Below are 13,889 nucleotides of genomic sequence, written 5' to 3'. Positions count from 1 at the left end.
CCACTAGGACCCCATGAAACTAGGAGGTATAGGTTTTATACACATACAAGGCAGTTCCCAATCTTTACATTTCAGAATATAACTTGGAGTTATTATGACTGCAGAAGCCAGGAAAGCAGGAAGAGACCATGAGGGTGGGAAGAGAGGAGCTCTCCAGAGGGAGATAGCATGATACAAGTGCTATGGAGGACAAAGGGTGGTGGGAGCTTCGGCTGCGATGAGCAGACAGAGTGGGAGGAAGGAAAATGAACGCCAGTAAGGATGTTTGAGAAAGCCATAGGAAACATACTGATTTGTAGGCAAGTTTAGAAATCAAATATAATATATATGTGTGTAGTTGTGTATATGTAGAGATAGATGGATAGGTGGGTGTGTAAGCAGACAGACAGGGCAGTTATACCACACAGGGAGATAATGCTCTCCCCAGGAGCCATAGACAACTTACAAGAACCACAAACCCTCCCTTGGGGTTAATGGTGGCCAGGGGTAGACCACTGATAAGACTGTAGCCTATTGGCATTATTGCTGAAGACACCACATATTCAGACATAGGGCATAGTGGAATCAAGATGAAATTGACCAGAAGTCTCTTTTCTGGGGACTAGCTCTTGTAGATGGGAAGACATTATGCAAGCTGCCATGGATAAAAGCAATCAGTAATCCTGCCTAGCTGTGAACACTGTGAACCACAACAATAAATTTTGGTTAATGTAAGAAATTTTTTAAAGTAATTTTTTAAAGTGCAATAATTGCACCTTTATCACAGAGGTAACCAACAACTGACTACTTAGACTTGGCACCTGCTCAATAAGAAGGAGTTCATGCCTGGTACTGTAAACCTAGCCAACTATGCTGGAGAGGTCATCATCCTGACAGCAGAATCTACTGTTCCTAAGCCAATATAATTTCCAACTGCATCTAAATAACTATCCTTCTACCCACAGATAAATATATTTCTTACCCCTCATCAAAGAGGTTTCTTTTTGTAGATGGAGACTAGTACAGAGATTCCCAACTGGTCAAAACACAGAAAGCAGGTGACTGTTGAGTACTTAACACCAACTAACACTTCTACAATGCATCACCTGCCACATGAGGCTCAGAGAACATTTTGGAAAACAAGGTAGAAAAACTGTAAGAGTCTCTGCTGCTGGACAGTGTCTTCTAGACAGTACGAGAAGCTGCACTCATGAATCTCAACAACATGGTTGCCTCAAGAAGGCCTGAATAATGACAACAAGCTAAAGAGTGAGTTATACATGTCATCAGCTAGCTATTTAAGACATTAATACCTTGGAAGTCAGAGATATTATACAATGATAGATTATACAGGACAATCTCAAAGGATTTTATGTCCTCTAATATTTTTATGAATACACAAATTGAGATACCATAAAACTCATGCACACAAAATTGATCTTTAAATTTATGAATAGTATTACCTAATGACAAGACACTTAATTAGAATATGATAACCCAAATATTCCATTGAGTAACATTAAGACAGAAATTGTGTATCTATTTCCATTCCTTTCAAAGATAACTTTAAAAAATAAGAAACTATGTGATCATTGAACATTCTTTTTTGGTATTTCCATCCTGATTTCAAAGTCAGAATTGTTTTTCCTAACATAGAAAACGTGGACAAAAAATAGCCTAAAATATCAGGGCCTTAATTAGGAAGTTCAGGAAGTTTAAGTATGAATTTAGAACAAACAAACAAAATGTTCATGAAACTCCTTACAAACACAGCAGATGTGGTATAGGTATCGAACACTATTCCTATTATCCACAGAAATTATATGCTCTACAATAAAAGGTTAACGGTTGAACTGTAAGTTCTGGTTTACAAAAATAGCACTGAGCTAGCTATAGTCATGAACTGTGAGAAGCTTCTCCGTTATTGTCCCTAATTATCTATCTAATACATTTGTTCAAGAAAAAATATTATTCTCCTTTAGTCACAGAAATTGAAAATGAAGTTTCTATTGAGCTCAGTAGGCAATAAAGACTGAAACTTAGAAGAGAAGTATGAACACCATTGCACATTCTAAACTGAATTGTGTTTCTGTTTTCTGCACAGAGTGCACTTCTCACAGATTAGAAAGCCCGTTTTCCTCTCAAATCTCAGAGGTGAAGGAGAAACGAACAACTAGTGAAGATTAGCACCCCCCCCCCATATCCTTGGCTGGGTGTCTGAATAAGAGTCGTGTTAAAAAACAAAACAAAACAAAACCCCAAAAACTCAAGAAAACTGTTGACATTATTAACAAAGCCAATGATCTCCAGGACTATCAGGCAATATCCAAGCCCTGGTATAGGCTGGAGCCCCTTCTTGCTTACCTGGTATCTCTGGATTTCTGATGCAGAAGGTTCAGGGCTCAACTTTATAGCACAATTTTTACAGTACTTGGAGTCACAATCAGGTTCCAGCTGACCCTCACAATGGGGACACTCCACTCTCTGCTCCATCTCAAATCTTAGCTACAACTACTAACAATGTGCCCACTGAAGTCAATGTATCCACAGATCTTCCTGTCTGAGACAAAAGCAAGATAGAAAAGACACAGCCCTTGAGCTCCTATTGCACAGTGTCTCCCTCTTTTGGCTGTATCAGTCAGCCTTGGATCAAATAGACCATTAAGCCTGACTTCGTTGTGTGGAGTCCATGTGCACTAAAAAAAGACCCACTACCTAAGGAATAGATCCCATTCTTAATCAATCATTTGAATAAAATAACCTATTTTCTTCCTCCACAGCATGCCACTGAATAGCTGCCATTTCACAATCCCCAGGAACTCAGCACACGCCCAAGTATGTCCAGAAACAAAGCTTCAGAGAACTGAGCAAGGAAGCTTCGCTTTAAATTGCCTCCTTCATTTTTATTTTATTGAAGTATAACTCCTAATAATTTTTAATTCTTCTCAGATGTAAAAGAATCTAAATTATGTTCAGATAATCATCAATGTCTCATCAGATTCCAAATTTCCTTAGAACAAAAGTATAGTGAGCCTATTCATACCCAGTGAGCAGCAGGGGTGGAAGAGAGGAGTGTTCGGGATACCCAAAACCATGAACGTGGAGACTGTACAGAAGCCTCCTCTTCTCATTACCTGTTCTAGAAAGTGTTAACTGCTGTGAGGAAGCACTCCACACAACAGTTAGACACCACATACTGTGCTTCCAAGTTCAGTCTAGGACATTCTTCTCGTGCTTGTGAGTGTCTCTTCAGTCTCCCTATGGAGCCCTGGCTGGCTGCATGCTTGCAATCTTACTGCTTCTGACACCAAAGCCCTAAGCTTCCGTGTGTACACCACCACCCTTGGCCAGAACATGACTGTAGATGGAAGAAAGTTCCTAAGACTTCATGGAAACTAAGCAGGAAAACCCTTTCAAGGCAACAGAGACCTACTAGACAGGTCTTGGCTTTAAAACTTCTTTGGATCACAAGTTTAATAAACATTTCTCCTTTAAATCACCCTATTCTTTCCAATTTAATGCACTGGAAAGAATTAAGGACAGGCCTGTTGGCACATACTAGCAATCCCACTATTCAGTAGGAGGCAAAAGACATGCAAGTTCAAGGCCAGCTTGTGTTACATTATGAGATCCAACATTAATTAAAGTAGAAAGTCTCATCTCTGTCCAATTTCCACTGTCCAGTTAACTTTGCTGTGCACAAAAAAAAAACCCACTCATGTTTATATCATGCTTATCAAAAACTTCTCATTTTACATTCAAATTACAATTTCATAAAGTTTTCCACTGATAAATAACAGTAAGCAACATGAGATAGAATATTTCTTAGGAGCTCTTACTGGCTTGGCCATTTGATGAGGGTCTTTCCATTGAATCCTTCACACTGGCCCTATGACAGATCCTATTGCACACATGAGTTCACAGATGCTCAGGCTGAGGCGCATGGAGATTAGCTAACTTCCCAATGTCATGTCCTCAGAAAGCAGACAATCGGGACTGAAACCCAAAGAACTCTAGGACAGAACTGTGCAGTTCTGTAACACTCTGCCTCTTTAGTTACTCCCTTCCCCAAAGCACTCTACCCAGGAAGGAGTCTCCAGACACACTTTAACAAGTCACTAATTCTCTTCTGCTTAAGTAAGAGGGAACAACACTAATGCTTCTTAATGTTCTCCGTGGGTCTCACATTTCTTAGCTCATTTTAAACAAGTAATTTTGACTTCTATATCTGAATAAATTTACTTACATTTTCCTATCTTTGGCGCTTACTTACAGCTTGGTTCTATTCATTTATTCTTTCAGTATTCAGTGAGGATTTACTGGGTGCCAGGCACTCACCCAGGCTCACAAAAATCACAAAATTTTAAATCTGCAAGCAATCTTAGAGATAGAAATAAATGAAAATTAATATTTACAGCCAAAAAATAAAAATCTAAAGCAGCTATATTTGATTCTTAGTTTACCTCCAGAAATAAGCTAAATCTTGTTATTTTCCTTTGCATCATATATACCATTGGTTTTGCTTTCTGTAACTAAAAGTATTTTAAATCACTTAATGTTGCTAAGCAGACCCTCTTTCAGATCACATATAAAGACAATAATAATATGGACAATGCATTAGTTCCCAGTTTCTGGAACAAAAACCATAGGTTTAATGAGTCAGGAATCTATAATTTTTTATTTCTGAAGGTTAAACATCCTTTTCTCTTTAAATCTAAACCTGTTTGTGGGCCATGCTAAAAGTATACTTTCCATTCCAATAGGAACTTAACACACTATAATCTTCAATAGACATTCTTGTCAATTTCTTGTCTAAAACCTGAGGAGATTGCTCTGTAGATACTATTCCTTCACAGAGAAGCTGCAAATAGTCACACATGATTCTGCTGGTAAAAAATGTCCTCCTCCCCCTAGAAAAGTATTTTGTATAAATATCCAATGACTCTTTGTTACCAGGAATTCCAACAGCCTATCCTACACTTAAAAAAATATTTGCTGAATCTATATACTATGCAAGGCCAAGAAAGCACAAGTAAATACGACGCATGTATCAATATACATACTAATATTTAATCCATGAAATGCTGAGCTGTTGACAATTTCTTAGCAAAAATATAGTGGTTATAGTCACTGTTGTAGTAATTAATGACAAAGATATTAGGACATGGTACCATTTAAAAAAGACAAAGGGCAACAGGTTAAATGATGAGGGTAGGGTGTGAAGGGCCACAATTGGACTCATTATAACAATGTAGCCAGAGAAATCTCTCAAAAGAATGGCCTTTGAAATGCAAATTAAAGCTATTTTGAGATCCCAGTCAGATGGCTAAGAAAAGAAAAAAAAGATGAAGACAAATGGCGGGCGGAGGAACAGAATCATGCACTGTTAGTGGGATGGCAAACTGGTGCCAATGCTAAGAAAATCAGTGTGGTGGTTCATCCAAAAACGGGAACTAAATCTGCCCTGTAACCCAGCTACACACTCCTGGGCACATACTCATAGGACTCTGTGCTGCTACAGAGACACTAGCTCATCCACGTTCATCACTGCTCTGTTCACAACAGCCAGAAACTGGAAAGAGCCTACAACTGCTCAACAGATAATGAAGATTCCTATGTGCTGTAGCATTTTAGTCAACTGTAAAGGAGGAGGAGATTGCAGGTAAATGGATATACCTGGAGAAAATATATATTGAGTGAGGTAATGGAGGCCCCAAAAGACAAATATCACATGTTCTCATTCATCAAATCAGTCAAATCCTTGAATTTTGTTGTTTTTAACTTGAGATATCTGTAGAATCCAGGAAACTAGAGAAGAGTAAATGGGGAAGGGAAAAAAGACCTTAGGAGAGGGAGATGAGTAGAGCACATGTGAAGCAGGGGAGGAGGGAGAGGTTTACATGGGGAAATGGAGAGCAGGGCGGAAAACAGAGGATAACTAACACTAAAGACATTTGGAAAAATCATGTGGGAAGCTATAAGCTTCTTCCGTATTATTTTTCATATAAGAAAGTTCAATGGGAATTACCAAGAAGCCATTGGTTGTCCAATAAAAAGCCACTGCCAAGTGTCAGATACTTCCTTCACATTGTTGGTCAGCAGTGAACTGGAGACACTCCCAATAAATAGCTTCATTGTTCTTTAATGCCCATGAGAACATGATGGTAAGACACTTTAGTCACAGGACATGGAGATGTCAAGTCCATACTGACCATGAAGCTTCCTGCCCAAGGCTAACCTTCACAATAACTCAAGGTGGTTTTCGAGGCAACTGGAGGGGAAAGGCCACCAACAGTCCTACCCACCTTTGAACCCTCAAAGTTACAATAACTAATGGCATGGCAAGATATACCTACCGGTGCAGTGGTGGCACAAATGTCATGGGAATAATCGCCTCCTTTCTGATTGGATTCAAGGTCTGCTCCACGGGAGGAAACTCTTGTCATATACTGTAAGTCTGGCCAAGAATGGCTGGGAATGCTAGGGGTGAGCCAACTACCATGACCTGGTTAAGTGGAACGAGTACCAAACTGCTCTCTGTATTTGTAGCCCTATACACATAAGGGGATGACTCATCCCTAGCAGGCTTGAGGGCCAACTGGCCCAAACAAGTAAAAAAGAGACTTTCTGAGCGCCAACCTGGATCTGCCTAAGGGTCTTAGCAACAGCAGCTGAAACATGATCTGGAGATGACCTGGACCAATGAGAGGCAGCCATGTCACACCAGCAGATGCATATTCATCGGACCTCTCCCCAGAGTGGGGTGGAGGGTATATAAGGCTTGCTTCCTCCTGAATAAACTGAACTTGTTGTTTTGACATTCTCCCAGAGTCTGTGTTGTTGACTCTGTGCCTACCTGGGCCCCTCCCCCAAAGGGAACAACAGCACAGGACCCTGCTCCATACACATAGATTACTACAGCATCCAGACCTCTTCAGGAAAGCTGCTATGTATAGTGGAAAGCAATTAATGCAGAAACTCAGAGCTGGTGCAGGTGCAGGTGCAGAAAATAAGTGTCTATGGAATACTCAGCCCTAAATGGGACATCTATATCATACCCGCTCCTGCCAGCACTTAGGGGAGAAGAGACAGATTGTAAGAGCTAGAGGTTGGGGAAGCCTGGGAAAAAAAGCATCTCCTGGAAATGGCAGGCCCGCTGCTCTCATGACCTCATGGCAGCTGTGGCTGCCTGTACAGACCTGCACAAGATCAAGCCAGTCCACACCCCAGCATAGAGGGTAGGACAGGGGGGATCCTTAGTCCCAACCCAACCTGAGGGCCCATTAACAACAGTTGATGGCTACAGAGAGAGGGAGAGTCAGGGCTCTTGCTAAGAGAGTGTCCCCTGGGTTGTGGACTGTTCTCCAGTAGATCACCTACATTCATGACCATGCATACATAAGCAGCACAAATTAAGAAGAAAAAAAGAGGACATGAAGTTGAGTGGAGCTGGAAGGTATGTCTGTGAGGAGTGAGTGGGAGGAGTAAGGAAAACATGATCAAAATGTATTGAATGCATGTAGAAGATTCTCAAAGACTAAAAATACATATTTAAAAAGTACACACACACACAAACACACACACACGAATATCCTACGAACTAAAATAATGGTTGGTAGTTAGTCCCTTGAAAAATCTAGATGAGAATAGTGTAGAGAAAAGACACATCAAGGCAGAAAAGTGAGCAGCTCTGTGTTTTCAAAGCCAATAGACTAGAGTGGCTACAGTGTAGCCAGTGAGGAAGAGAGGGTAGCTGCTGATGGGAGTCGGTAATCGGAGACATCTTATAGCTCAAGATACCGTAAGGAATGTGAATTTTATACTAGTGATGGAGGTGCCACTGGAGGATCACAGGCAGAAGAGTAACAGCTAATTCACACAATGAGATCACTCTAAAGAGGAAATAAAATGTAGGAAGGGCAAAGGAGCACACGGGTAGACTGATAAATGGTTCAGACCAAGTTCGTGGTGAGTTTCACCTAAGTCATCATAGTGGAGATACTGACAACAGTTTAGGTTGGAGTGGAATGTGCAGGAAATGTGATGGGAACGTGCTTATGTAGTGCATGTGGGAACAGTAGGTGATTCTTCCATTTCGATTTTGATTGAGGTGGACTGGTTATCCTATTTACACAGAAATGAAAGCCTGTCTGAGTGGCAAAATCCTCATTTGGTAACTCACATGTAAGCTCATCAGTTCAATTACGGAATAAATTGTTCAAGTTCTAAGCCAGTGTTTATAAATTAAGTTTATTAAAAGTGTCTTAGCCATGAAACGAACAGCCATACCTTATTTATTAGCATTGGATGAAATAAAGAATTTAAAATCAGAAGGAAGTATTTCTCTTCATACTATAAAACTACATAGCAAGGTAGTGGCCTCTGGTAGCCATGATTAAAAAAAAAAAAACAGAGTCTCCATATATGCATTTGCTTTATTTCTTAAAAGTAAGGTACCAGGTTATCTCAATTACAGGTGTTGGTTTTCTGACAGTGAGCTCCCTCTGCTGGTTATTCCTACCTTGAGTTACTGTACCATTAAAAAGAACTAAGGTTACGTTAACACAGAATGTAGCCTCCAACATTAAATATTAAAAAAAAAACCAAAAAACAAAAAAACACTTAGGAGATGTTACGATAACATTTTCTCTTATTTATAGTTCCTATTTAGTGAACTTACCCATATGTAAGGCATTGAATTAAGCATTTTTACATATTACTTTATTAAACTTTCTAAACAACTGTGTGATTGTTCCAAAACTTGCCCCTTCTAATTAGCAAGGAATCTTATTTCAGAGAAGTTACATACCTACCCTGTGGCCATATAATCATAGTTTGGATGGATTTTCAAACCCTCTGAATACAAAGTTGGTCTACTGGCTTAACCTCAAAACCCGGATAAAATGAAAGCTTAATGTCAGAAAACTGATGGATTTCCACTCTCCTGAGATTTAGAAGTTCTTCTGTAAACTCTAACCGCTCAGGAGGACTGTTGGAATGAAATACTGCTATCTACTCAGCAAACTGGCCATCACATGGCAAAGAGTAACTAAGGATGGGAGTCTTAGCACTTCACTTAAACGAGTTGATACAATCTTGGTATTTCTCTAAGCACTAATGAAGCAAATTGTCTATCAAATACTCTTGGGAAATTTCAATTCTGAACTGTGATAGATACCAAAAAAATTTTTTGTGGAACTTTTAACAATGGGAGTGGGGTTGTCTCTGACTCATTTCCTTCTACTGGGTTGCCTTATCCAGCTTTGCTATGAGGGTTTGTGGCTAGTCTTATTACACTTTATTATGCCCTACTCAACTGATACCCCTGGGAGGCCTGCTCTTCTCTTAAGGGAAATGAAGTAGTGGATCTGGGGGAGAGGGAGGTGGGAGACCAAAAGAAGTGGAGGCTGTGGTCAGGGTATATTGTCTGAGAGAAAAATGAATTTTAAAAAAGAAAAAAACTTTCCCTCCAAAATTAAACATGTCTTCATTAAATATCAAATTTTTAGTACCCTGCAATTATTTGTCTTTAAAATCCTTAAAATACATATCAAGATTGACTTTCTATAAAGGCAGCAAAGAAATTTATTAGGCAAAATTAATAGTAACTAGGAATAATGAGACATTAATAAGCAAAATACATCATAAAACTCTAGTCCAAAGTTGAAGAATAAGACTGAAATTTTCCAGTCAATCACCATCAGTAACAATATTTTTAATCCTAACAAAGAGAAAATTAGAATTACAGAAAACGCTTCTACAAACATAACAACTGTTTTAATACAAAATATTCCCAACAATTTTAAAGCTAACAGAGGTGTTCATTTTTAAGAAAAGAAGGAACTGACTAAACGCTTTAATGTTATCGAGAGGTATCCTCAAACAAGCATAGAATAGCTGTTACCCATTGCATATTCCAACTTCAGCTGAGAGTAGTGGCACTGAAACAAAACTTTGGGGGTCAGTTGTCCTCCGACACAAGCTTGGGTCAAGCTGTGCAGCTGCTCTTAATTTGCCACATCACCATTTCCGTCTTCAGAGTAACTGGGGTTATCAGCAAGTGTACTGGGCCCAACCTAAAAGGGAAAAACGTCCAGCATATCCATGCTGCCCACTTGAAGTGAAGTCCATTGACAGTTGTATTCTTCACCCTATAGAACTGATTCTGGTGTCATGGCCTCCTCTGCTCCTGAGGGATTCTAGAGTCTGTGTCAGATGCTTTTCTGAACCGCATTCCTACATTAGCTGCTGTGATGTCATCAAGGGTTACATAGTATGTGTGTGACAGTGGTCACACAGTGTCAGTGTTCAAGCATCTGATGTACATCTTATTACATCTAAACACAATGAAATTTTTTCTTTCCTGCACTGTGACATGCCTTCTTTTACTTAAGATTATATGACTTCATCTTATATTAATTTTACCTTTGAGGCACTTACAAAGTAATGGCTTAAGAGTAGTAGCCACACCTTAAAAGGCCCGGTCTACATAGTCTTGATATCTTATTACAATTCAACTTTTCTTGGTTGTAACTTTATATTTTGCTGAATTTTACTGTCTTTAGCTACCTTAAATGGTCTATGGAATAAGCCAGGAGGCAAGTGTTAATTAACAACAGTTACAGCAAGACAAAAGTCTTATGGTATGATGTTTCTTATGGTCAGAGCTAGCAGACATCTTGACTAACCAGCTAAGGCAGAAGTCCTGGGATCTCTCGACCCCTCCACAGACATTCCATCGGGCTAATAAAGCCCCTGGCCATCAGCACTCTCACATCTCCAGTCAATCAGCTAATGGACTCTGCAAAATGAGGTGGACACTGCAACGTTCCCATGGGTTCTGATCCCAAATCAGATTGTATGGCTTGCTTGGCACAAAGTCTCAGCTGTTTCTGGCTCAGATAAGCGGGAAAGGGGCAGTATTCCCACAAATCATCCAAGGAGCCCATAAGAAATTACACAATTGAATGAGGCTTTCATAGTCCTATGGCGAGCAAAAGGTCAGTCTTTTTTTCCATAATATGGGTAGACCATGCTTGTTTTACTCGCCATCTACCAAAAACCTGAAGTACTTGTACTCATTATCCCATCACCATAAAAGCATAGTATGACTTCCAAAATAGAAACAATTATGACTTAATTCCATAGTACAACTTTCCAAATTCTAATGAGCAACCACTAAATTAAAACGAGACCTCTAAATTGTATGCTGTCATCAAATGCTAGAAAGGATGTAGGCATTAATTTCTGTTGGTAAGTTAAACGGCCAGTGAAAAATCTCCATCAACTTGTCTATGTAACTATAGCTGTATAATCTTACATTTCTTTAAAATATACAAATACCTCATGGCTTTCACTCCTAACTCAAGAACCTTCTGATTAAATACATTTTTATCATACTAACACAGCTATACAAGTGCAAGCTGACAGTAAATATTCACTGCATCATATAAGAAAAAATGATCAAAAAGCCTAATCCTGTGTTTACTTAATCTTTTTAGATATAATACAAGAATCAAATTCTTCAAAAGATAAAACGACACTTAAACTGATTACAATTAAATAGAGTCTATACAATGCTATTATACACAAAGCCAGAATAAAAATGTCTCAGTGTTTTCGTGATGACCTGAATTCAGCTTAGGTCATTCAAGCATTGAGAGAACAAGGTAAGAGTCAACAAGATAAGAGTCTTCTCACCTGCACTGGGACCCAATCGATGTCAAAAATATTGAATGTTTTATATGTAATGAACTTGGAAAAGGCTTTTAACCTCAAAATATACAGACATCTGTAATAGTTAAATACTGCTAACATAAGCTGTATCTGAATACCAAGACATAATTTACAACAAGTGAAGTAACTACATATAAAGCACTCCTTAACCCCATAAATGCCACAATAAACAACATTTCAGATTTCTTTCTTTCTTTCTACTCCTCTCTGTTGCTGCAATAATAACATTATGACCAAAAGCAATTTAGGGAGGAAAATCTGCATCTGGCTTACACTTCCAGGATCAAAGCATCACTGAGGGAAATGAAGGCAGAAAGTGAGGCAGTGACTTGAAGCAGAGACCACGAAGGGATGGTGTTCGATGACGCACTCCCTGAAACACATGCTCAGGTAGACTCCTTACCTAGTCCAAGCCCACCTGCCCAGTGGGCTGGGTTCACCACCATCTATTCATGACAATCCCCCCAGACATGCCCACAGTCCCATGTCACATAGGCAAAGCTTAAGTTCAGGCTTTCCTCTTAGATGGCCCTAGATTGTATAAAGTTGATAACTAAAGCTAAGACAGGTTCCTAAATTACTGTGTATATTTTCCATTTCATTTTATTTCGTTTATTAAATACTTCTGGGAAACAGACGTTCTTAAAACAGTAATTTATCTCTTGACCTAAAACTTGAACCAAACAAGACTGAATTTTCTTAAATTCCTAATTGCCAAACTGTTGCCATGGGGTAGATTTTATTGAACCATAAAAGAAAACTGTGACACCTGTAAGTTAACCTTTCAGTAACTTTTAATAGTTGTCCCTGAGACTGTTAACCTCATCAGTGCCTGCTGCCTAGAAATTCTTACCTTCCGTACCTTCAGTTTAACAGCAGGACAGAGTCCAGTTCACAGGAGGGATTAAGAATAAACCCTGAGAGCAGAGCAGGACCAACAAACAGGTCACATCACAGCACCCTGTGTCCAGCGGGACTTGTGGGAGAATGGGGTGAGGACAGGAGACGAAGCCCAGGGCGCAGTCCCAGTGGTCCTTGTCCCTCCTCTTCATAGCTCTTTTGTGTTTCCTTTCACCCCTCCATCTCTGCTTCTCTCCCCCTTTATCTTTACCTTCCTCTCTCGACTCCAGCAGCCTTCTTTCCCTCACCATTTCCTGTGCGACTACTTAGGTATGTCTGTCCTTTGTCCTCTTCCCTAGTGTCCTTTAACAGCCTAGGAGACAAAGGATTGGGCTGAAAGCAAGCAGTTTCCTCCAAACTGAATTTTAACCTGTACAACGCACGCAACCTATCGTCTACCAAGTTTGCTGTAGAAGAACAGTGCTCACTTCCATAACAAGTGTGCCTATCTTTTGTGTCTGTTTCATTTTTATTTTTGCTCCGTTGCTGCTGCTGTTCTGTGAGAAAGGGCCTTGCTATGTAACCCAGACCTGCCCACCTTCAACTCACGGTATTCCTGACCTATCCTCCTAGATGCTGACATTAATTGGTGTTCACCATGCCTGATTTATGCCTAGTGTTCTAAGAAGGAAAAATGAAACAATTAACTACCCATGTTTTGAAAACTAGCTATTGGAAAGATAAGTCTGATGACTCACAGTAACTGAACTTCTCAGAAAACAACTAAAGTTCTGCCTTGATCCTTGTCACTGTATCCGATCTCATTTGTCCCCTTTGCCCCTCTGATCTCTGTACAGATGCCACTTTATCAGGAGAGTCTCCCTTGACCTCTCTACACAAACACACACTATTCACATCCCCTCTTTTGCCACTAGTGGCTGCATTTTCCCAAAGAATTTCCCACCAAACATACGCCATGTTTAATTACTTCAGTGCTGTCTCTACCAATGAGAGGACAAGACGCTAACAGAACTCTGGAGGTTTGAATGAGAAATGCCCCATAGATCATATACTTAAACACTTGGTCCCAAGGTGGTGACACTGTTTTGAAGGTTTATACCTGGCCTCACTTCCTGTTCACTGTGTGCGCCCTGTGTGATGATGAAAAAGTGACCAGCAGCTTTCTGCTCCTGGCCAGGTCTTCTCATCTGTGCCATGTATTCCCTGCCAAGACGATCTCCCTCTCTTGAACTACCAGCTAAAACAAACCTTTTCTCCCAACGTTGCTTTTCATACGGGTACTATCTCACAGTAACAGAAAAGTAGCCAATAAA

At 39.8% G+C, this 13,889-nt stretch overlaps 1 protein-coding gene across 4 annotated transcripts in view; it reads right to left on the bottom strand.

The window, feature by feature from the left end:
• Fer (FER tyrosine kinase) overlaps positions 1-13,889 on the bottom strand; it is a 329,360-nt gene that overhangs the window by 199,813 nt on the left and 115,658 nt on the right. Inside the window, exon 10 of one of the 4 annotated variants that reach the window (XM_036173169.1) lies at positions 9,666-10,055. The exons of the other annotated variants lie outside the window; for them this stretch is intronic. Coding sequence (XP_036029062.1) covers positions 9,987-10,055 — 69 coding nt within the window. The 3' untranslated portion in view covers positions 9,666-9,986. Of the gene's footprint in view, positions 1-9,665; positions 10,056-13,889 lie in introns of those variants that run through there. 4 annotated transcript variants of the gene reach the window in all.

The sequence above is a fragment of the Onychomys torridus genome, chromosome 23, assembly GCF_903995425.1.
Source record: "Onychomys torridus chromosome 23, mOncTor1.1, whole genome shotgun sequence".
Taxonomy (NCBI): Eukaryota; Metazoa; Chordata; class Mammalia; order Rodentia; family Cricetidae; genus Onychomys; species Onychomys torridus.
The sequence above is the reverse complement of the archived record's forward strand: the minus strand, read 5'-3'. Positions and strand labels throughout refer to the sequence as shown.